Here is a 23,620-nt window from a genome sequence, read left to right on the forward strand (position 1 = left end):
CCTATTTATCTAAATCTCGCTTATCACTAACGAAAAAACCCATCTTCGATTGTTCACAATTATGAAAACTGATATTTGCTTCTTGGTCCTATGTTTGGATGCAAGATGCTATAGCGGTTGCATGAAAACACTCGTTAGTTACCGCCTTAAAGATCAAGAGATGATACGCCGTCTGAATTAGTTCCAAAATGCGTCCCTTCGATCTCGGTGTTTTGCTGTTTATATTATTTGTGCTTCCTTATTGTTATACTCTAGCATTGCATACTAATTTGTCCATGGCTCATCAGCTATAGAGAAAAACGGCGATGTTAGCAGTGACAGAGTGCAGGAATACAAGCAGCATGTTTGGCTTTGATTGTAGATTGTGGTGTCTTGACTTCGTGTATTCTGTGGCCTGGGTCCAGAAGAGTGAAGGTAATTGTGAAATGAGATTACATTTCATCATGTACCAAAAATATGTCACAAATTATGAGTTTTCCAATGCTCTGTAAACTGTTTACCAAGGAGATCATCCTAGGACATGTCTCTCTATACTGTTGTAAATCATAGATCAAGAGTATTCGTAACCATACTAGGCCTAGACCTAACTGCTTTTGAACATATCAAAATATCTTGTCAATTGTACTGGAAATTTTAGACTCTGGATGATTCTATTGCCTAGATCTAATTCAAATTATACCGCGGTAGTACCATATATAGGCATCTAGCATGCCAAATGGATTCAGATGGTAGACGTAAAGCGAATTAATCAGCGGGAAGTCCAGTCAGGTTTGGAGCAGAATCAAAGTACTTATAGGGTCTGCTCAACTTGGCAGTGGGGGCGGAGCTAATACTGTGACGTCACAAGAGTAACACTTCCCGTGCGTCTCCATTGAATTACTTTAAGAACCCTAGTTTTTTTACATTTAATCCATATCGCATGGTGTTTTTCATAAAATCTTGGTAAAATCTGTAGAGAGGTCATATGTTTGATTTTTTTTAATACCCATTCTCTCATTTAGTCACCAAGCCTTGTTTTATTGCACATAAAATATACCAGTTTAAACACACATAGCTACTCCAGCTTTATTCATATTCTTTACTTATTTATTTACTTACCTATATACTGGTTTGCTGTATTCTCTTCAAGTAATTTTTATAACATGACAACTCTCTCTCTCTCTCTCTCTCTCTCTCTCTCTCTCTCTCTCTTTCAGGTATAGTAATATTATCAAGATTTTAAATAATTCTTAAGAAATGTATTTAGTTCTGTCACTGTGTTCATACCTCACTTTGAAAAGCAACTTTTTTTATGCTAAAGGTTAGAATGATAGATTAATTACATTTTCCAAATCTTCTTAAGAATACTTATTGTTATGCAATAAATGCAAAGAAAATGTGGATACAGGCAGTGTAAAAAATGGCAGTTGCATTTGCATGACTTGACCACAAAAAAAATATCAAAAGTATAAGAATTACATCATATACGATACAAGGTATCAAAGGAATAAATGATGACGAAAATGATACAGGGAACACATATCCAGCAAATTTCTCATTAGCACTTCATATCACATGAATATACTTCCGAACATATAAGTTTACATATAAAACAAACTGTATACATATAGGTATTAATTATGCATGCCTCAAACGATTATAATATTTTCGGAAAAAGTACAAAAAGGTATTCGTCAGTCTGGCTGGATGTATCTGATGACGTTTCACAAGGGGCGGGGCTAGATTTCAGATCTCCCTGGAACGCATAGTTTTTTTTATAATTTTTGCGTGCATAGATAATTTTTTTCTGTGCGCGTTATGGGTTTGAATTTAATTGTAATTGTAATGTGTCATATACCAATTGAAAGGACATTCTTTGTACTTTTACATGGCATATGACAAAATGTAATAAGATGGAAAAATTATGTAAGAAAAATGTGGTAAACATTTACATAAAATTAAAAAATTTTGGTCCGTCTTTGACATAGAATTCCTCGAAAATTTCTGAGAACACCTTTCAATTTTATTTATGCATTATATAGTAAATTTTATCAGCTTTCTAATCCATTTTTCAGTTTCTTTCTATCATTATTCCTTAGTCAGATACGCTACGAAACGTGAATGCATGTAAGTTGACGGATGAAGTAATTGCACATTTTTGTATGAGTAGATAATTTTTTCTGTGCGCACTTGTGGGATTGAGAGTAATCGTAATTGTAATCTGCCATATATCATTTGAAAGAGCATTCTTTGTACTTTAACGTAGTATACGGCAACATGCAACAAGAGGAAAATTTATATAAAAAAACGCCATTGCAAAAATAGTCATATGAAAATGTTATTGGGAATATAGTTTCATCTTTAAAGATATGGTCCTTTTGTAACTGATGACGTTTCACAAGGGGCGGTAATAGGTATTAGTACCGCCTCGTGAGCAGACCCAGTATATTTTGACTGGTTTGGAGGACTCATCATCGGCTTTTTGCATTGTGGCTCATATCATTCTTAATTGTTTTCATGAAAGAAAATGAATAAAAAGTTTGATACAGGACTCTGAGAATAACCCCTGTTATTGCTGCTAGTCACGAGCTTCCGTCCCATCGAGTAGGTTAGGCTATACTTCATGTATGATTGTATGCTTATTTTTCCCTCGGTATTAGCTAATGTTATGATTTGAAAATAGTACAGATGTCAGCTGAAACTTAAGGCATCATGGTTTGTCTCTGTGCCTTGTGTGATGATTTCGAAAACAGCATTGATCTCGGCTAAAATAGTTCCAGTGGTTTAGACCTCATTGTCTCATGTTATGTTTATCTGAGCTAGGCCATTGTGTTCATTGATTTGTGCTATTTTCTTTCCTCTGTTTTGTTTCACAAACAGGCGTTTAATTAATGATGATGATAACGCAGTTAGCCAATTTCGAATGTTTAAGGTTTTTAAAAGTGAAAATTTTGGGGACAGTGCTCTTCTATTGAACTTATCTTCAGTACTATGGTTCGCATGATTTAGGAAATTATATTTGTTGGTAGCGCAAAGGTACAAATGCCCCTTAATACTACTGTAAGTATTAATCTAATTATCACATGATGCAATGCTGCCAACGCCCTATATCCGGTGCTTGATGTCAGTTTTCTATATTCAAAATGCCCACTCAAAGTCCGTATTCATGTCAGGTAGAGCTCCCATTATACCTGTGTTAGGTCTCGTGTCAATGTACGCTCAGCCTTCCACTTGTACCAAGTCCTCTGCCTTGCTGCGTATAAACTTCCATGCCTTGCCTTAGTAATTACGGCTATCGATGTCCACGTCCATCTCATGCTGACAGAATTGTTGGATTCTGAAATGGAAACAATGAAATGAATGCCAGGCTTTTTGTACTTGGTCATTCATCTAAATCTCCCTGTGCCAGTTTCGTCACTTAGGATAACTATTTAGCCGTGCATTATTTATTGTTCTGCGTAAGGGGATAGTAGTGTCAGTGAACCTCACACATGCACTAATGGTTCGGCCCTTAGCTACAACCCCTTTCATTCCTTTTACTATACCTCCATTCCTATTCTCGTTCTTTCCTCTTACTTTCCACCCTCTCCTAACAATTGTTTCAGCATTATTTTCAGCGCTGAATATCCCCATATATTATTACTCGTGCTGACTGATATTCTTCTTACCTTCATGGATATAATACATCAGTCGCATGAATGTCTCCGTAATGTATGATCCAGAATCCTGTGCAACTCCTCCTTCTGCAAGTAGACAGTTGATTTATAGAAAAACATACTATCCGGTTAAACAAGTCTATTGGAATGTGGTAGTAACAAGAGTGTATAAAAAAGTATATGGGTAATGAATGACACCTAATTCTACCTATCATTGATACAATAGCTTTTCGGGGTTAGACCAGTTCTAAAGTATATAGTATATGTCACTTATAGAAAACGAAACATTCTTTTGGAGCAAATTATTACATGCTAACTTGCGCAACGAATAGTAAAATTTTTATCCAAAATTGTCTAACAACCTGTGATTTAAAGAAAAAGGTAGGGTAGATCTAGGGTACTATTCCGCGGCGGCCTAGACTATAGTTGCGGTTTTTCTCTGCAGTTTTACCTCCTGAGCAAGAATTTTAAGTAATATTTATAGGACAACTGTAATTAACCCCCAGGGGCCAGTACTAAACACGGCGAAATACATTGAACGCCCCAATCCCTAGTGGATGTCGTATCCGCTGTTACGTTCCTTGCAGTCCGTAAGGAACTATTCTGTAGAAATACCAAAGGCAGAAATTTGTACTCCGTGCTGTTGTCAGTGCATATAGAAATATTGTTTTCACGTTGTGGTATCAATATATAAGGAAGCCTCGTGTGCAATAAGAAATACTTATGTTTCCCGTGAAAATTATTGTCTCGTTTTTTATTGTGCCGCCTAAGCGTACGTTCTCTTATGAAACGGGTAACTAGGTACAGAATTATATCATACCCAGTAGTATTTGTATTTTCACTTGCTTTGTAAATAATACCCACGTCATTTTTGAGATCGTGCTTCTGTATCAGAGCTTACGTGCGCGCATACACACATTTTTAATTTATGTAATTGTGTATAAGGTCATCTGATCTTACTGGTCTTTAACACAGATTATATACATGTATAAACTTTCAAATATCTCCGTACATTTATATTGTTATATATCTTTGGAGATTCGAGGCATTTTGAGCCACTGATTCATTCAAGGATGGCACGAAGATAACGAAACTTGCAACGTCTTCAATAATAGAACGGAAACAATAATTTGTTGATCGCATTTTATGACAAATTATGGAATATATCGTAAATTTGAGAGTTAAAGTAGCTTCAGTTGTCTTTTCAACTGAAAACCCTCAGTAGCTTGCAAAAGATAATAGTAGTTTTGCTTAACAGGCGGCAAGATTTGTATGTGCCATAGCCTCTGAGCCAAGCTTTAGGGTATGATAAGGACAAAATCCTTTTCCTATTTATTTTGCCAACGTTTTCTTTTTATTCCTTTGTATGTGTTTTTAGTTGCATATATTTATTTCTCGTCTTTCATGTGTCAGCAAAGCAGCATTTTGTACTATACAAGGTTGTTATACAAGTTATATATATATATATATATATATATATATATATATATATATATATATATATATATATAGATGATCACGTCACCATGACTATATACATGCACTAAGCTGCAAATGTCCTTTAATATCCAGTGCGCTCTGCCTCGGAATTAATATATTTTCATATATATTAACCGAAAGGAAATTTTTCAGTTGATAATTTCGTCCTCTTGTGGATTCGAACTAGCGCACAGAGGAGAAATCAGGACTTCAATGTCTTCGGATTAAAGCGGATTGGATATTATAGGACATTTGTAGCTTAATGCATGCATACATATTAATATATATATATAAATATTAATATATATATATATATATATAATATAATATTAATATATTAATATATTATATATTAATATATAAGAGAGAGAGAGAGAGACGAGACGAGAGAGGAGAGAGAGAGAGAGACGAGAGAGAGAGAAGAAGAGAGGGGCGGGGGTTGGGGGTGATGGTGTCGTAAGGGTATGGAACCTTTAGGTTCCCAACAAGTTTCTGTAGATGAAGGTGCTGGCTCACGCCTTCTCTTGATCCTATGTAATACTCGCGCCCATTCTCAGCTGGTTTAACCAGTAGCAGGAGCAGACCAGGATCAAAACGCAAACCTCGCTTGTACGAGACCAGTGTGTACCATGAAGATGTGTTATCGAGCAAGATTAGTGAATTCTTAAGAGCAGAGGCGAAAGCTCTTCTACTCGCTCTTTCCATCGGCTTATAATTTATATACCACGCTCTCTTGTCATGAAAATTTTAAAGTATATAGTTATATATATATATATATATATATATATATATATATATATATATATTTATATATATGTGTGTGTGTGGTGTGTGTGTGTGTGTGTGTGTAGTTTTATGAATATAGGTATATACTTTGGTTAGTGTAACCAGCTTTGCTGTGTGCATGAGGGATATAACTTTGGTCTTTTCTTTCTTAAACCCGAGGGAGGGTAGATTGATAATACTAAGGTGAAACTGCAACTGAAAGTGTTAACAGATAAGTTTGATATTTGGACTGTTACGGTTTTCGTCCTCTACTCTTCACTGAGCATGAGAAATTTAAATGGATTTTTGTATAAATGAAATTGGAATTAAGGTACATTGAATAAAACCAGTAAAATCAGTTTTTCCTGTGGGCATTATGCCGCGGAAGATCAATTAGTAAAAATATCCTCTGAAATTCAAGATGCGTGTTTTTCTTATCCTTGGGAATATATGTTTTTGTGAGGGGGCGATGGAGGAGAGATTTATTTTGTTAAGGCCCTATCTTAGTTATTGTAGCAGGGGGAAGACAGAGATCACGTGGTAAAACAGGACAAGTAGAAATATGCAGGCACGTTTGATCTCATTTTTGGTCTAGTGTGGATTTCGTTCGTAGGACATGACAGTTACATTTGAAGTGTCTCTTAATCATATATATATATTTAAGGTTATGAAAACAAATCATATCTAAATAATTTTATTTTTTCCCAGTAATCAATTATTCACTTGCATGTCAGTCACGGGTCTTCCCATGTATAAAAAAAAACTATTAGATTGTCTTACTATATAAATACCAATTTACATAACTTTGATACCTGTGTACATTCAGACCTTCAATTTTGCGTGCACTGTCGCTCTGAGAAGTCGGGTTTTAATGGTAACGTTGATCAGGTTTACGTGTTGAAAAGGAATATTTTAAGAGAGAAAGTTTGTATAACAAGAGATCGAGCTGAAGCAAAAGAACATTGTGACTTCCGAGCCAACTGATGTGACGACCTCATTTCAAAAAGGTAGTTACATCCTTACTTATTCTGCTTGTTCATCTAACGTGAGACCCACTACCGTTTTGCAATTATTAGCAGAGCCCCCGATCTCCCCCCCTCTCTTGGTTTTTTTAAGGCAAAAGAAGTTAAACTTGCATTGAACGCCCACTTGTATTTTGGCTTCGAGCCTACTCGCCGTGGGTGAGTAAGTACGGAACAGAGTCTGGTGGATTTGACAAACCCCGAGGAACCTTTCCGTATGCACACATGATGTCATTCATTACCCAGATGTCACAGCTCTTTTAGTAGGCAGTTTCAACCCTATCGGTATTAATTGAAATAATCCTATGGTTACCTGATGCATAACCGGTGTACTGTACTGAAAAGTGTGCTAGAGTACATACATACACACACACATATATTATATATATATATTATATATATATATATATATATATATATATATATATATATATATATATATATATATATATATAGATTTTTATCGACACAGCCTCTCATTGCGTACGAAAACTTTATGCCCATTATAACTGTGCTTGTACTGAATTACGCAAATTCCAGTCAAGTCACCTTCTGTCAAAACTAAATGACCCGCTCATGACAATACTCTCACCCTTACTCTCACTCACAAGTGCTTTTCACGCGTAACACTTCTTAGAAAATCTAAAGTATCTGAATGGAAGCGAACACACTGAAAAGTGGCTTTTGCAAATTGTTAAATTAGATTGACTAGAATAATTGCCGTCTTCTTATTAGAAGCGGAAACAGCGTTCCTAACATCAATGGACAGAAGCGAGTAAGAAAAAACAATTCATGGAACACAACCGTCAAATAAAAAAGAAATATAACAGTTTAGTGAAACGTGAACTGTTTTCTGTTCATCAACACACCGTAAAAAAGTACTGTACTACCCAGGAACTTTTCATTGCTGACTGATGAAACTGCTTCCGAACTTAGAATCGCTTGTGTCCTAGCAACAAACAGTAATAGCTTAGTAGATAATTATCAAAAGTGCTGGAGGACAAAACTTTTAAGGCACAGCTTGCACAAACCGAACTATGATTAAGGCAGATTATGTCTACAATTCTTTAGGTATATTTCAGTAAGTGTGCATATATATAATATATATATTATATATATCCGTATACACACACCCACAAAGCTTAGGCTGTATTGTTGTTAAAGAGTACTTGAAGTTTATATATATAGGTTATATGTATAAGATTATGAATGCATGTCTGTGATTGCAGTTGCATTTATGTGTTTGACCGTATGATTTAAACACACATGTATATACATATATGTGTGTGATTGCTTACTGACACCTATATGGCTGCACACATAGTTTGTTATATACAAATGTAAACCACACAATCATACATACATATAAATATATGTTTATAAACGTATGCTTTACAGGATATTTTGCAAATGTAGAACATTATGAAATCTTTTGCCAAGAACTTTTGATGAAAATACGTTAATGTTAACTGCTAGGATACCAAACTATAAATCTCTTCATTTTACCATTATTCTTTGTAGTATAGTATAGCAAAAATATCACATCTCTGAGGAGAACGAAATAGTACCCCATCGCAATTTCATGTCAAGGGCTTTTGCCAACAGACGTCTTGAACCTGATGTTGCCGTCCACGGGGAAATGATCGAGGCAAGAATGGAATGCGGGTTCTGCACAGCTACTCCACAATCCCGTGAGGTCGGGCACTTCGTCTTTAGGGCCAGTCAGACTCTTAGGTTTGTAGTACCTCCAGTGAACCACGTGCTTTAAGTACTCTGGACCATACCGGTTACGGCTGTTCCTTCCTGGGTTGCTGGTCACCGTAATCCATCTGCCGTCTAGCTCTGCTTGCGTTGCTACCTTGCGGTACTCGACAGGTAATGTGATGCTTCTGTTATATCGACACGATATATCGATGATGGAGACCTCACAAGCAGAAGTCCAGTAATTGCCAGACCGCAGCTTGGATTTGCACCCTTTCTTGGCCAAGCACTGAAAGCCTTTCGTTAACCAAACCTCCTGGTCGACGCAGTTGGTAATAACGTCAGTGTCGAAGTCCCAAGGTAAAATACCATCCATTTTCACTGCACCTAAAAGAGTTCCTGCTTGCAATTCGTAGTAAATTCCAAGTTCTTGAGCACAATCTTGAATGTAGCCCAGTTCCTCTCGAATCTTTTTTCGACAACAAGGAGGAACGAGGAAAGAGGATACAGTCTTCATTAGGTTGGTGCAAGATATCTGTGCTTCTTCACATGAAAATTCGAAGTTCTTTCCATCGAAAGACTGTATGCTTTCAAAGGACCATTTCTTAGCAATCGTATGCCAGTCATTTCTGTTCATTGTTGGTTCTGAGTTCACAAAAAACATCACATCCGGGCATGAAACCACCAATTTCCCGGTTAAGCGAACATTGAGGAACCAGTCACGGAATAAGGTTGGACCACCAACCATATTTTCTGTCAGTGGTACTCTCTTGAGGAAGTCTGTCTTAACAACGAATGGACCAAGAACATCATCACAGTACATACATTCTTGAAGGGAATGTTCGTACCCTCGAGTATACTTTAACCTATAATTTTCCGCAGTAGTTTGTAGGCATCCGTGACGCCAGTATCCGTTAATGTCCCTGTATGCCCCTGAAGCAACAACTACGTCCTCAAGGTTCTCCAGTACCCGGACAAGGCGCTCTAAAGGAGATTGGTCGTTGAAATGCGATAGGGAATTCACTACTAAGATGTATGGAGTAGTTATGATATTAACAACCTTATTTAAAGCTATCGCTTCAGTGGCCTGACTGCCAAAGTCTTCCACCACAATACCGTCCGTGCGCGCAGACTTTGGTAAATTTCCAAATGCTAAAACCACTATGTCAGTAGCATAATATTTCCTGAGGTTTAGTAATAGATGCTCTAACCTTACAGATTCCCAACCCTTTGCTATCACAGTAATGGTCAAGACTTCTTTGAATGTCTTGGCTTCACATTTAACCTCTTCAAAATTATGCTCATGCGCGAGGTCGTATTCTCGCCCTTTATAAACTTCCGGACAGACATTGGGGATTTCGTTGATTAGGGAAATGTTTGCGTCTGTTGTCTCTGTTGTTTGAGGCGGGTGCTTGGCTGTCACTCTCGGATCCAGCTCGGCAATGACTGCAAGAAGCTCCTTGGCCCAGGCAGCATCTATTCGGCTGTCGAAACCTGTTGAGAGAAAAAAACCATTAATCAAGGAACCAGCACAATTGAAAACACACATTTACATATCCACAAGATTCACAAGTTTTAAACTAGACAACGGTTTGAATTCTGCCAGTGACGAAACACTTAGCAGTTATATCCCTTGGGGTCAAGTTATTCCCGAGGTTTAGTGAACTGGATATTGAATGATGTTTGTTATTTAAAATTTGTGAATATGAAAGAATGTAACGCGTGTACAGTTGATAAACACATACACACTTATACGGCATTTAATTTGTATTATGATCTTCCCTGTGCGTCTGAACCCTTTCACCAGCTATAAATATCTGTTTATTCCGTAACGAAATTAATTCATTATTTTAGTTCTCAGTAGTTGACCGCCAGATTGCTAGTCGAAACGTCAGAGAAAATATAACAGTACAACAGAACATATTTATGACCTTAGCAAACTTAATATATATACCAGCTACAAGTTGATGAACAGAAGGTTAAAAGATACACCGAGAAGAGTCTACTCTAGGCAAATGAAATGCCGTAGAAACAAATGTTATATTTAATAATACTGCTCTTTAAGAAGGTCCCTCCTATTATTATCATTATTAAGAATGTGCGAATATTCTTCAAGCACTGCCTTGCCCAAGGCGCGTCCTGAGATTAAGGTTGTCATTCACAGCAAAAAATAAATTCCTTTCTAGAGTTTGGGCTTTGTGTCTTCGTCTAAATCCCGCTCTTAGAGTGTCAGTCAATCGAAGAAAATAACAAAAGAGTGATTGAAGAGAATCTGTAAACAAACAAATATATATACTTGTTTGAGCAATTATAAAGATCTATTATCTCACGCGCTGAATTAAGCATCAAGACTCTATGAGATATCCTCCATTATACCATAGCTTTGGTCAACGAGTTTGAAGCTTTCGTTATTGTGCCTTTGCAACCTACATTTAAGAAATAGGGGTCACTATTGGCCCACAGGTAGCTGCCAGGTCACGATGAGAATTTTTTCAGACTTGATGGCCACAGCTTATGACGAGATTCCATTAGATGTTGATTAGTATGTTTATGTATTTATGTAGTGATTGATTTGTCTCTGTTTATTTTTGTCTTCTCTCCTGTTTTTTCACACATGGCCATTCCGTTTTGTAGATGCTTCTTCTTTAAGATTACAAAAACAATGAAGCTGATACCGATAATCATGAATAGTGCATGCAAGATAGACGTAAATGTTGAGACTTTAATGTCGTCGAAATCGACGATAATATATCGATAACGTCTTGTGAAGGCATCAAAAACGGCTAATGTGGAAGTTATCTGAATTGAGATTCATCATTCACATGACGATTAAAATATTAGTTAAACTGCAATTATTGTTCTCTCTCTCTCTCTCTCTCTCTCTCTAGTCACACCAACTGCTCTCTCTCTCTCTCTCTCTCTCTCTCTCTCTCTCTCTCTCTCTCTCTCTCTCTCTCTCTCTCTCTCTCTCTCGAGTCACACCAACTGCTTGGAGAAGCGCTCATTGAAGCCATTCTTCTTAGCTTAATTTCCAGTCGGGGCTAGTGATAAATGAAAGTAATAATATGATAATAATACATTTTTAGAACCATCCTGGGCCAAAGATTGGCGTATTAAGGGGAAACTCCATACTTTTCATAATAGTGGTAATATGATAACTGTGTGAAAGAAAGGTTTGGTATATTGAGCCTGGAAAGGCTGAGCATCCACTTTTTTTTTTCCAGTTGCATTCCTGTCTCCGAACTCCCTCCAAATCTAATAACGTGTTGCCAGTCACGACGCCTTTTCAGTATTCTGGTAAAATTTTCGTAAAATTGCACACAAGTTTTTACTCCACGCTAACAAAAAGGAAGACCCCGTAAAGAGTTAATGCCACCAGTGTACCTCACGCATTGCACTGTAGGCATTATTTGAAGTTCTTTGCAGCTTCCCTTTGTCCCCTTTCATTCCTTCTTCTATCTATAATAACAATTGTTTCAACATTATTTCCAGCGCTGAATGACCAGTGCTTGGCCTCTGGCCTAAGTTTTATATTCCAGTCCAAGAAAAAGAAAAACAGACAGACGTCTGAACAAACCCATCGTTAATGACAACCTCCTTGTTGAAGGTAATAGCAAGAGTATGTTCTTACACGCCCGTTGAACCGAGAGGCAGTGATTATCTTTACGTGTTTTGCTCAGGAAGTAATAGGGCCATGTATTCGGAGAATTTAGTCGTAAATGGAAGTGAGGGTTACTGGAAATCGTTGTGCTTCGATTCCCGTTAGGGATGCTGCAAAGACGAAAGTTTCGTTGGTAACTGTGCTTGTGTGTGGAGGCATCACCTAAGGGTTTTCACGGAGATTTGATCTGAGCACTCCCCAATTATCGCTTCCATTTTGTTGGTCCAGTCCCTCCTAAGTTTTCGTTATACAATTCACACGCTATGTATATATATATATTATATATATATATATATATATATATATATATATATATTATATATATCAATGTGTGTACTCGTATTTACACATGTAAATACATGTAAACGTATGTTTGTTGATAGTCGTGTACATACACATATATATGTTTATTAATGTGGGTGTCTTTGTGTCTTTGCATGACGAAAACTTGGTGGTTATTTTCACCAGAAACAAAACTGATTACAGGGGATTTCTTATTTTTCTCAGCTTAATCCCTCTTATTATAGGGTCTACTTCAGCTGTGTCTATCTTGAGAGGTTCATTTCATAATTGAAAAAACACACAACACACACACAACACACACACACACACACACATATATATAATATAATATATATATATATATATTTATAAATATATATTCGTATGTATATAAGATCATAAACCAAAATACCATACACGTCTTATTATAATATATATATATATATATATATATATATATATTTATATATTATATATTAAATTACCGGTTTGTATATAAGATCATAACATAACATACACGTGCTTATATACATTTATATTATATATATTTAATATTATATAATATATATATATATATATTAGTCTATCACATTTCCGTGAAATTCATATCATAATAAATATCATGTCCCTTTAATATCTATTCGCTCTACCTCGGAATTAATATATTTTCATATATGCTTAAACCGAAAGGGGGATTTTTTTCTCGATAATAGATTTGCCTGGGACCAGGGGCCGAACCATGGATCCTTTTCAAAACCCAGGACGTCAGTGGAAAGCTTTTCCTACTACAACCACCGCGAGAGGGTGAGAGGGCCGACATGACTAACCTCTTTTCCCCGCGGTGGTGTAGTAGGGTTAGCTCAACTGGACGTTCCTGGGAAAGGATGCATAGGTTTCGCGCCCTGGTCCAGGCAAATCCTATTATCGAGAAAAAATTCCCCATTCGTTAAGCATATATGATATATTATATATTATATATATATATATATATATATATATATATTAGTATGTATATAAGATCATACAAAATACACATACACGTGCTTATATACATTATATATATATATATATATATATATATATATGTATAATTATATATTATAATATATATATATAGTAACATACATATTCTATGGTATAGGATAGATAGATAGTGAGATAGACAGACAGATAGATAGATAGATATGGGTTTGTGTACCTGTGGACGTTTATTGTTGAAGTATACTTTTGTAATAAGCATAAGGTCGGATTCATGTGAATGTTCGTGTAGTGTGGGTTTATGTATATAAACATTTCTTACATGATTGTCTAGATTAATACCGTATATGTTCAAGTATTTGTAACAATAATTACAGGAGCCTTACCAGAACAATATTCTATTATGTCTTAATTAACGTAGTGGCATTAGCTACATAAGCAGTGGGGAACATATATCAGATAGCTAAGAAGTTATATACTTCAAAGTGGACAAGAAGGCGCCACTAAGTGAAGACAGCCCTTACCTGCTTGAAACTCTATCTGCCTTTGTACTTTTAAAAGTTTCCTTGCCAGGTCTCTTCTGGTAGGCACTGGATCCACCATGTAGGTTCGGGGAACTGAAAGTAAAACATATTGATCAATAGAAAAATTCTGCAACTGTAACAAGAGTAATGTTTGTTATAAAAAGAATTTGTATCCCACGAACTTATCGAACTTCTCGTTTAGAATAGATTTCATTCGGCTCGGGGCCAAACTCTCTTACTGTTCTAAGGCTCTCACTCCGCAGGATGGAGGAGGTACATTACCTTAATTCCATCGTATGGGACGAAGCGTAACTTCCATAGGGTCGGGACTTACCATCTCAACCCAGTCTTATTACTATAATTTTTTTTACGGCCATTGTACCTAGTAGTGTATATCCATTTATCTATTTGTCTAACTACCTAACTATCTATCTAGCTATGTATCTATATATTTCTATAAATAATAATAATATTATGAATAATAACACTAAAGAGTATACAAATATGTATGCACACACACACACATTATATACATATATATATAATATATATACATATATAGTATATATATAATATAGTATATTATATATATAATATATATATATATATACTATATATATATATGGACGTTACAGATGATATACCACATATTCAGATGCTTTGATCGACATTATTAGCAAAAGCAGATTATTCACTGAGGAATAACCAGTAAGAATATTTTATAGATCTAAATAAACCGATCTCCATTATTTTCGGAGATAGGTAGGTCTGTTGATCAAATGGTTTTTGAAAAAAATTCTGTGGGAGGGACATTCTAATGTCCTTATCCCGCCCAGGCTTGACCTGGAAAAAGAGAGAAAAAGAAAAGGGGAAGTGAGGCTTAACGCGAAAGAAACGGTATTAAGGACCTCCATAAAAGCTCAGGAGATATCAAGAAAACCACAGAAGTGAAGAGGACTGGAGCAAAGGCACTTTTTGTTTTTATAATTTTCTGCGATAATTGCATTTCTGATTTGCGGATCGATCGTTTGAAGGAAAATTAAAGACTATTGCGGCCGAAAAGTCTGAGAATAAAAACAGAAAGATAAATTTTTGTGAGGAGACCGTTAACGAAATTTTAAGACCACTGCCGATGATTATTGAAGAGAATTTAAAAAAAATTCTAAAGTATAGAATTAGGACTGCGTTGGATCAACGCTGTTGCTTGTAAACTAAATAGTTAAATCGATTTTTGTAAAAGTTGTTTTATAACTACTTTCAATTTTGGAAACTGCGATTAAGATGGAATGAAGTCTATCCACTTCATAAAGTGTGTTTAATTTAATCAGCGTTTATAATCTATTTTCAGTTAATGGATAACAGCGGCAGAAAGGTTGGGATATAAGATCGGCCATAACTTTGATCCACGACTGGAACAAATAAAAAACAAACTAAAAACATTCTCTCTCGTTACGAAGAGCTTTTTTTTTTTTTTTTTTTTTTTTTTTTTTTTTTTTTTTTTTTTTTTTTTTTTTTTTTTTTTTTTTTTTTTTTTTTTTCGTGCGACACTCAGGATGCCGGTTTGTTAGAATGAAGATTAGAGTTTTTTTCGAGTTTTTACCACTCATTAAAGTACATCATAATATTCTTTGCGTTGGATACGTGACTGTATTTCCTACTTGTCTTTCAGTTGATTCAGTTGTTCCAATATTACTACCGTAGCGAAAGAAATGAATTCTCTGCCATTGCAGTCCTGTCAATGTTCCCACAAGCGTAGTAGTCAAGGTCACGTCTGCTCTTCGCTTTGTATATTGTACGTGTATTATGAGTGTACTTGTATGTAAGCATACCATACCCATGCACTCGCCACGCGCACGCACACAGACATTATGTATATATATTATATATATATATATGTGTGTGTGTGTGTGTGTGTATATTGTTCACAGAGTATAAGTTTAAATTAACTCGTGAATTTCGGGACATTAGTAAAAGCTTCCAATTTGGCATTGCTTTTGAAGTATTTGACATTACGACATTTTTTTGGAAGAACTTTGTAGCCGAAAAGTGCATTGGATATTTTTTAAAAGCATTTTTGCAGGAGTGTGCGCACTCTTCGGGCACGATTAACCAGAGAAATTGGAAACGACCAGTCAGAAGTGACGAATTTGAATTTGTCCGTATTGAAATGAACTACTCAGAACTTGTGTATAGTAGTCATGAATAATGAAGCAGAGTCTGTGCTTGAAGTCGTGAAGTCCGAAGATGAACTGAAGACTTTGAAAATGTGTCATTATTATAATGTGCTTAGAAAAAGCGACAGAAATAATCAGGGAATAATTTTCTGCAAGTATTCAAAAATTCTTATCATTCTCAAGTCGTGTGTTAGCTAACCGAAGTCCCTAACTTAATCCCAGGTCATTGATTTCCCAAGGATTTTATGTATCAGGTGACTGATATTACGAGGAGATATCTTTTTGAAATGTATTTTCTGTGTTTGTTTCCCATAAATTATCACGATTTTATTTTACTCTATTGCTCAGTGCAGATTAACTTAAATAGTGGAATTCGCCTTTTTTTTCTTTTGTTGTTGCAACATGGATCCTGTGCCAAACTTCAGTCCTCTGACTCATTCGTTATTCTCCACCATAATTATTCTCTCAAACTTTGGTAGTCTCAAACTTTCTTTTGGCTGTACCGGCTGCCTTTCTTGTCCCCATCTGTCTGTCTATCTTACTCCTATTTATATGACTGGTTCTTATTATCGGCCCTTGCAACCAGAACTTTCTGGCTCACATAGGTATGTTCGGATAAGCCCTTGATAGATTTTGCTCATAAAGGCGGCCCATTGCTGTTCAGAATTTGTAAGCTCTTATTTTCTCTGCTGGTGTTTAGATCTGGCAGTTCTCCAAGGCAGCCATAATTTTAGCATTCATTTCTGTTCTCCTTTCACTTCCTATTTCCTAATGAGCACGGGTTTGTAGTTGCACGAGGAAAGATGGCGATTGCAGAAAGCCACCTCGTTTTGATTGGTTCATTTTGGAGACCACTTACTGGTTTCCTGCTTCTTGGAAGCAAATATGTAAAACACATTCCCATTGTCATGAGCCTTACTAAATATATAAATTTCTGACTTCCTTACTTTTCTGTCATGAAAAAAATTGCACTGTTTGCTACTTGTACCCAACCTGTAAGCAACCCCAAGAATTTTTTTTTTTTTTTTATAAATATTTTTAGGGCTTCATTTACTTCAGTATATTTGATAGGATACCCGGATATTTGTCGGATCTCCTTCTAAGGTTAGCATAGGGACCAGCCGTGTATTTCCTCTCATATCCCCATCACGGACTTTGTCTTAATGAAGTACTATCGTTTTGAACCAAAGAGAATATCTCCGGGTCCCTTCGTTTCGAGTAACTTTGTTAAGCATTAGTTATCCGTGCGTTGATTATTCTTGAGGAACTTTCCTTGTTAGATAAATACTTTAGTGGATTCAAGATACCAACATTTCAGCTAAGGTGAGTTTAAACCTTGATCAGTGTCTACATCATATATTCTCTCTCTCTCTCTCTCTCTCTCTCTCTCTCTCTCTCTCTCTCTCTCTCTCTCTCTCTCTCTCTCTCTCTCTCTCTCTCCCAGTATTGTTTTTTAACTAGAACGGGCAGAATTATTATTATTCTGAAGTGAGAAGTATTACGTGATGAGTCCTAGTACGTGCTAATAGGTGTATTTATGCTTTAAGAGATTTATTAGTGCGGCAACGGTTGCCTTATTTCTACGTGTTATTAACGTCATATTTGCAATTCTTTGGCTGCAATGCGATCCATCAGTCTAACAAGAGAGAGGCATAAATATTATTGCGTGTGTTAGGCTGTATTCTTTGTGAGAAATTCTTGAAAAAAATCTTGTTTTTTTACCACTATTGCATGTTAGTATTTTGAAGTCCCGAGCAATTCAAGGTAAAATTCGTACTTTTTTATTATAATTAACTGCAAGTTGATATCTTTTTAGTTATTGTGTTGGATTTTGTCTTTCTTAGTCTTCTGCATTTTGCCAATTTACTTGACTGTGTGTTTGGTGCTACCATCATTGGGAACATATTCCTGACAAGCGAGATCCATAACTTGTAGTATTGCAATTTGTGCGTCACCCTTTTCATCGTACTTGTTTTTTTTATAGCCACACTCCCCAATTCTTGCAGTGAGGTGTTGCCGATAACTTATTTTTATGTAAATTTTTACGGGCTTTTAAAGATTTCTTTCTGTTGACCCAATCCTTTTGTGATTTTTTTTTGTGCTAAGATTCATCCCTTGCAAGGAATGATTCTCACCCCCGACAATTTATCACACTATTGTGATTATTCTCGTCCTTAGATTTATTTTTCCCTATACGGGAATTACTTACATTCTTGGAATTTCTTTCCCTTCCTCTTATATATAATATATATAATATATATATATATATATATATATATATATATAATATACACATATATATATATATATATATACACATACATATATACATATATATACATATATATATATATATATATGTGTGTGTGTGTGTGTGTGTGTGTGTGTGTGTGCGTATATATATTATATATATACGTATGTATATTTTTTCTTCTTTTTTTCAAGTCTGCTGACCATTTTCCCTTCATCTTTTCTCAATCAGCAACACATATGCTTTCCATATGTGTTGCTCTTCAACACTCGGCATTTCATTTCTTTCATTGCTGTTGTCTCGCACCCGCGGGCTGTTTTTGTTACATGTCTACCATGAACCTGAGTCTGGTACCAATTTTGTTTTCACACTGATATATAAACCCAGAGTTTGTTTGTTTGATTGACTTTTTTTTTCTTTCTTTCTGAGGACGGATAAGTTTTCCGTGCATCGCATCTGGTTAATTGCTGGTTCTGTTGTATTCATTGTTATTTTTATTTACATTTGTTTCTGTTGATGTAAATTGTCAGGTTCTCTTAATATTTTCATTTCATCTCTTTCCTTGTCAATTTTATTGATTCGAATTTTGTTTTGAATCAAAAGATACTCTTCTTGTTAGCTTGATTATTTTTTATATTTTGAAGAGCTGGCAAAATTTAGAATTTACATCGCCATTTCCATTCGAATAAGTAATTGTTCTCATCATAGGCATTTATACCTAACAAGAAGGCAAGTAAATATTACTTTTCACACCTACTTCCAAATTCTCGTAGAGTGCCACCAACAAATCGCCTGCCCCAAGCCTTAGGGACCTATGCCTCTCCCCGATCGCAGAAATTGCATCCCCTTCGCTTGGAAACTTTATTATAATTCTCTCCAAAAGGAGTTTGGTCAGCTTGTTCGGGAGTTGCGACTCAAAACGTCCTTACTTCATTCCGTAATTTAACACCATTTTAATGCCCTCGTCGAAACAGTAAATGATGGCCAGAAGCAGAGACTTCTTACGAAGGTAACAGCAAAAGGCCTCGCAACTAGCACTGGATACTAGGTAGCCAATCCAGCACCACCAGTACGACAGCCAGTTAGGCATTGCTGCTCTTGAAATTGCCGAAATATTTCATCGTCACCGTTTTTTATTTATTTATCATGAGGGTTACAATTCACGACCACGAGATCCTTTCCCGTCTGGTAAAGTTCATTCAATTCGTTGGAAGCTTGAAAGATGGCGCCATAGCTATTTCTGCTGGCCTTGGTATTCGTGGCGGCAACTATGAGACAGCCATTAGGTTATGAAAGAAGCTGATACTGACGATAGTACATAGTACAAACTAAATGAGCTGATCAAGTTCTGTTTCACTTGTTCTTAATTAGCAGACCACCATTGAACAATCCATTCAGTCCTGCTCTAGAATAGGAAGCCGCCACTCCTATTTTTATATCATTACGTGCAACCCGACAGTCGATAAGGTACGAGAGACCATTGAGTACCTCTGGAAGATCCTCAAGAAGAGTAGTTTTCCTTTTGCAGTTGCCAAACCCAAAGAGAACTGCACATACCCATCCAGGGGATGTCGATCCCATTTTTGCCAGCCTATACATTCAACAAAACCATGTTCGTTCCAAGATTCCAAATCTGTTCTGGCAGAAACCCTAACGGTCCCATTCTTGGCTTTCCTGGTATATCTTGCTGTTTGGGTGGTTTCACCGAAAAGATGTTTATGGCAACTACCTATCCCCATAGTTCTTGCCTAGGAATGAGGGCAAAGGGTCTCAGCAATCCTCTTGGTTGTCATTGGTTAGGGGACTAAGCTGCATGCAGGTCATGGGTGGTATTGCTCGATGGAGCGGTTTATTCTTTTATCTCGAAGGGTTGACTTGTAGACACAGTAAGTAATAGAGTCATGTATTTTGATAAAACTAAAGGTACATATTTATTTTCTTCATACCCTTTGCGTTCTTTTCATGACTCGTTTTCTCTCGATGTTTGCACTAACACTGTCAAAACAAGTTACTTAACTGTCTATATATTATATATAATATATATATATATATATTATATATATATATATATATATATATATATATATACTATATGTATATTATAGTATATATATATTATATATATATAATAATAATAAAAGGAGCCCATAAATACACCAAAATGTGAAGAGAAAAGTACTATATTTCAGAGACTGCTGTCTCTCTCTTCAGGTATATGAATGAGAAAAGTTTACAGAAAAGAGGTGGTATTTATACCAAGAGATCCGTCCACAAGTAAGCCAATTTAGGTCACCCCGCTGATAATCTTCCTTTAATCTTCTTAAGCATTGGTTGAATGAACACTGCGTCGACCGACATCTGAGATCCAAAAGGAATCATATAATATATATATACATATATATATATTATATGAATTTTTATCGCATCACCTTGATTTCATATACATGTGTTAAGCTATAAATGTCTTTTAATATCCGATTTGCCATACCCGGATATATATATAATATATATATATATATATATATATATATATATATATATATTATATATATATATACATATATACATATATTCTTATAATGTAATTTGTAAGGCAATTATAATTTTGGTAATATGATTAATTCACCCCAGAAACTGTGTATAATGTTGTGAAATGTATGTTTTTGTTTTCAGATTCCCAAATTTAAAGATAACATGTGTTAAGTAGCGTAACTTTTCACTTTTGAAACGTACGTAAGACAGAGAAAGAGTAGAGAAGGTTGTTTTTCACATCTTGAGAATACCTTTGCTAAGCTGATTCTTTTTTTATCATCCTAAAACCAGCTCCGTATAACGAAACAAGGGGCCCTTGTTCATAGAAATATGCAACGAAAATAGCAAAAAGAGGGCCCCATACTCGATATCCCCTATAGAGATGACGTAAATAATTTTCGTCTTGCTAACTGCCCAAATGACGATACGCATATGGAGATAGGAAGAAAAAAAACTTATTCATTCGATTCCCAAGAACCTAGCCGCTGGCGTGAGGGATAGGATCTCTCTCTTCTCTCTCTCTCTAATCTCTCTCTCTCTCTCTCTCGCGTTTGCGAGTGTTTTTTCATTAACGTAATAATGTAACTTACATTTGTATTGAGAAGGGTTCACTAATATAATTCTTAGTAAAATATGTGTTGTTTGTGGAATCTGAAACTTAGTATATTTCTATTAGTTTTGTGAAGGTGCCCACGAAAGTGTAAAAGTGTGTAACAGGCCTTTCTCTTGAGTGAGAAGCTGCAGCTGCGTATAGAGGTATTTTACAAATGTTTTGAAGTGCACTTCGAGGTTTTATTTTACCATGGATAAAATTATCATTTTCAATACATTTTTGTTCTTTTGACAAATCCATTTTTATATGCTTAATGTTTGTACTGTCAATGCTTTAATTGTTTTCATATTTATGCATTGTTTTTTTTGTATTGTCTTTATTTGTTTAATTAGTATGAATAATATTCTATTGTGTAAATTGTTGAATCTAACACTTGCAAATTAATTTGTATTTAATTAAATTTCATTTCAAAATTTAATTATTGCTTTATGATTTAATTTAATTAATTTTCTTGATAAACTTTGATTTAATTTTGCTTAATAATTAATTCAAGAAATTAAGATTAAAACTTTTGTTTTCAAGTAATAACAGTTTCCTGAGATTGTGAATTTCACTTATAAATTTTGAATTTAGAAATAAAATTTTCATATTTAAAATTTTTATATGAGCATTTTAATTTTTTTTGGTTCCCCACCAGTATTATATTTTGATTTGTTTAGGTAGAAATATAGAGTGGTAATTGTGCCGTTTCCCACAAATAAATCAGAATCAGGGAAATACTTAGATTTGACATGTAGAAGGAGTGATGCCCCTTTTAATTAAGATTACCTCGCATCTATTTTAATGAACTTGACTGATTGTTTTCTTGACTGTTCAGTTCTATAAGGATCACTATTACCTTTAGAGTATTCAGTCGTTAGTATTTGTGGTGAAGGGTCAGGGTGTCTGGCTGTAGTGAGGTAAGTAATAACCAGGTACTTGAACAAACTGTGCCCTAAGTATACAGGGTGTCCCAGACCCAGGAATAAAAGGGTCTCCTTGTGCTAACAAGTACAAATGGTAAGTGAATAACCAGATACCTGGCAATTTGGGTTAACAATATTAATGGTTGTCCAGACACAGTTCTTTGGCTACTTCGTGCACCAAGTATTAATGGTAATCCAGCCCACCGTGATGCTCAGGCCACTTCGTCACTATATCATATATATATATATATATATATATATATATATATACATGTGTGTGTATGTATGTGTAGAGGTAGGAAGAGAAAGGTCGAAAGGGGAATGCTAATACTGTAAAGGAGCTAAGAGGGCAGGTGGTTGTTGCCCTACATTACGTGAAAGAAATGTCATAGTGTGAATTAGTAATAAAGACAAGACCGTCCTATGAATGACAATTCACGTGAAAGAGCTTCATCACTTACCCACGCTTATAAAGAATAGAACTAGTGTATTACTAGTGGAGATTGTATTATGTTAATTTATATATAATAGAAAATCATTGCTATGACACCTATAGATATTCTTCTTTTTGAAAATGATTGTTAAAAGTTCTGCTTCCCCTTCACCAGATGGTAATAAATTCATTCCCCATATGTTTTTTTAAGTTTCTTTATATGGACTTTCAATTACTTTGTAGTTATGTATGTATTATATATACATGTTATATGTATGAATGTTTATATGCATGTATGTATAGCCTCGCGAAAACTGAATGCATATTGCAGCGACTCGATGCATCGCGAATATTTTTATTTATTTATTTATTTATTTTTTTTTTTGCCGGGTAATTCTATTCAGCATTGTCAGCAGGAAACATATAATAATCTCAAATTGAAGCTAACCTTTTATTTTTACTGCCGAAAACTTTTTGTACTCCTATCTGACCTCAGAGATTAAGCTAGCAATTGTGTAATGAGTGTCTGCTGCATAAAATATGAGGCTCGTACTACGTAATTTATTTTTACCTGTATAATTAAACAGTAATCAAGTTATTGTTCAAGCTAGCAAGCAGCGCGCGAAAACGTGATTAATATTTGTTATCGTCCCCCCGCCCCCTAC

General features: G+C 35.4%; 1 protein-coding gene across 2 annotated transcripts in view; it reads right to left on the bottom strand.

The window, feature by feature from the left end:
• Positions 1-7,305: 7,305 nt before the first annotated feature.
• Positions 7,306-23,620, bottom strand: part of LOC135197797 (uncharacterized) — a 97,038-nt gene continuing 80,723 nt past the window's right edge. For both annotated transcript variants that reach the window (XM_064224924.1, XM_064224923.1), the window contains exons 3-4: positions 14,048-14,140; positions 7,306-10,096 (exon numbers count right to left, since the gene is read on the bottom strand). In XM_064224924.1, the coding sequence (XP_064080994.1) occupies positions 8,487-10,096; positions 14,048-14,140 (1,703 nt within the window). In that variant the 3' untranslated portion in view covers positions 7,306-8,486. The remainder of the gene's footprint in view (positions 10,097-14,047; positions 14,141-23,620) is intronic.

The sequence above is a fragment of the Macrobrachium nipponense genome, chromosome 21 (genome assembly GCF_015104395.2).
Source record: "Macrobrachium nipponense isolate FS-2020 chromosome 21, ASM1510439v2, whole genome shotgun sequence".
Lineage (NCBI taxonomy): Eukaryota > Metazoa > Arthropoda > Malacostraca > Decapoda > Palaemonidae > Macrobrachium > Macrobrachium nipponense.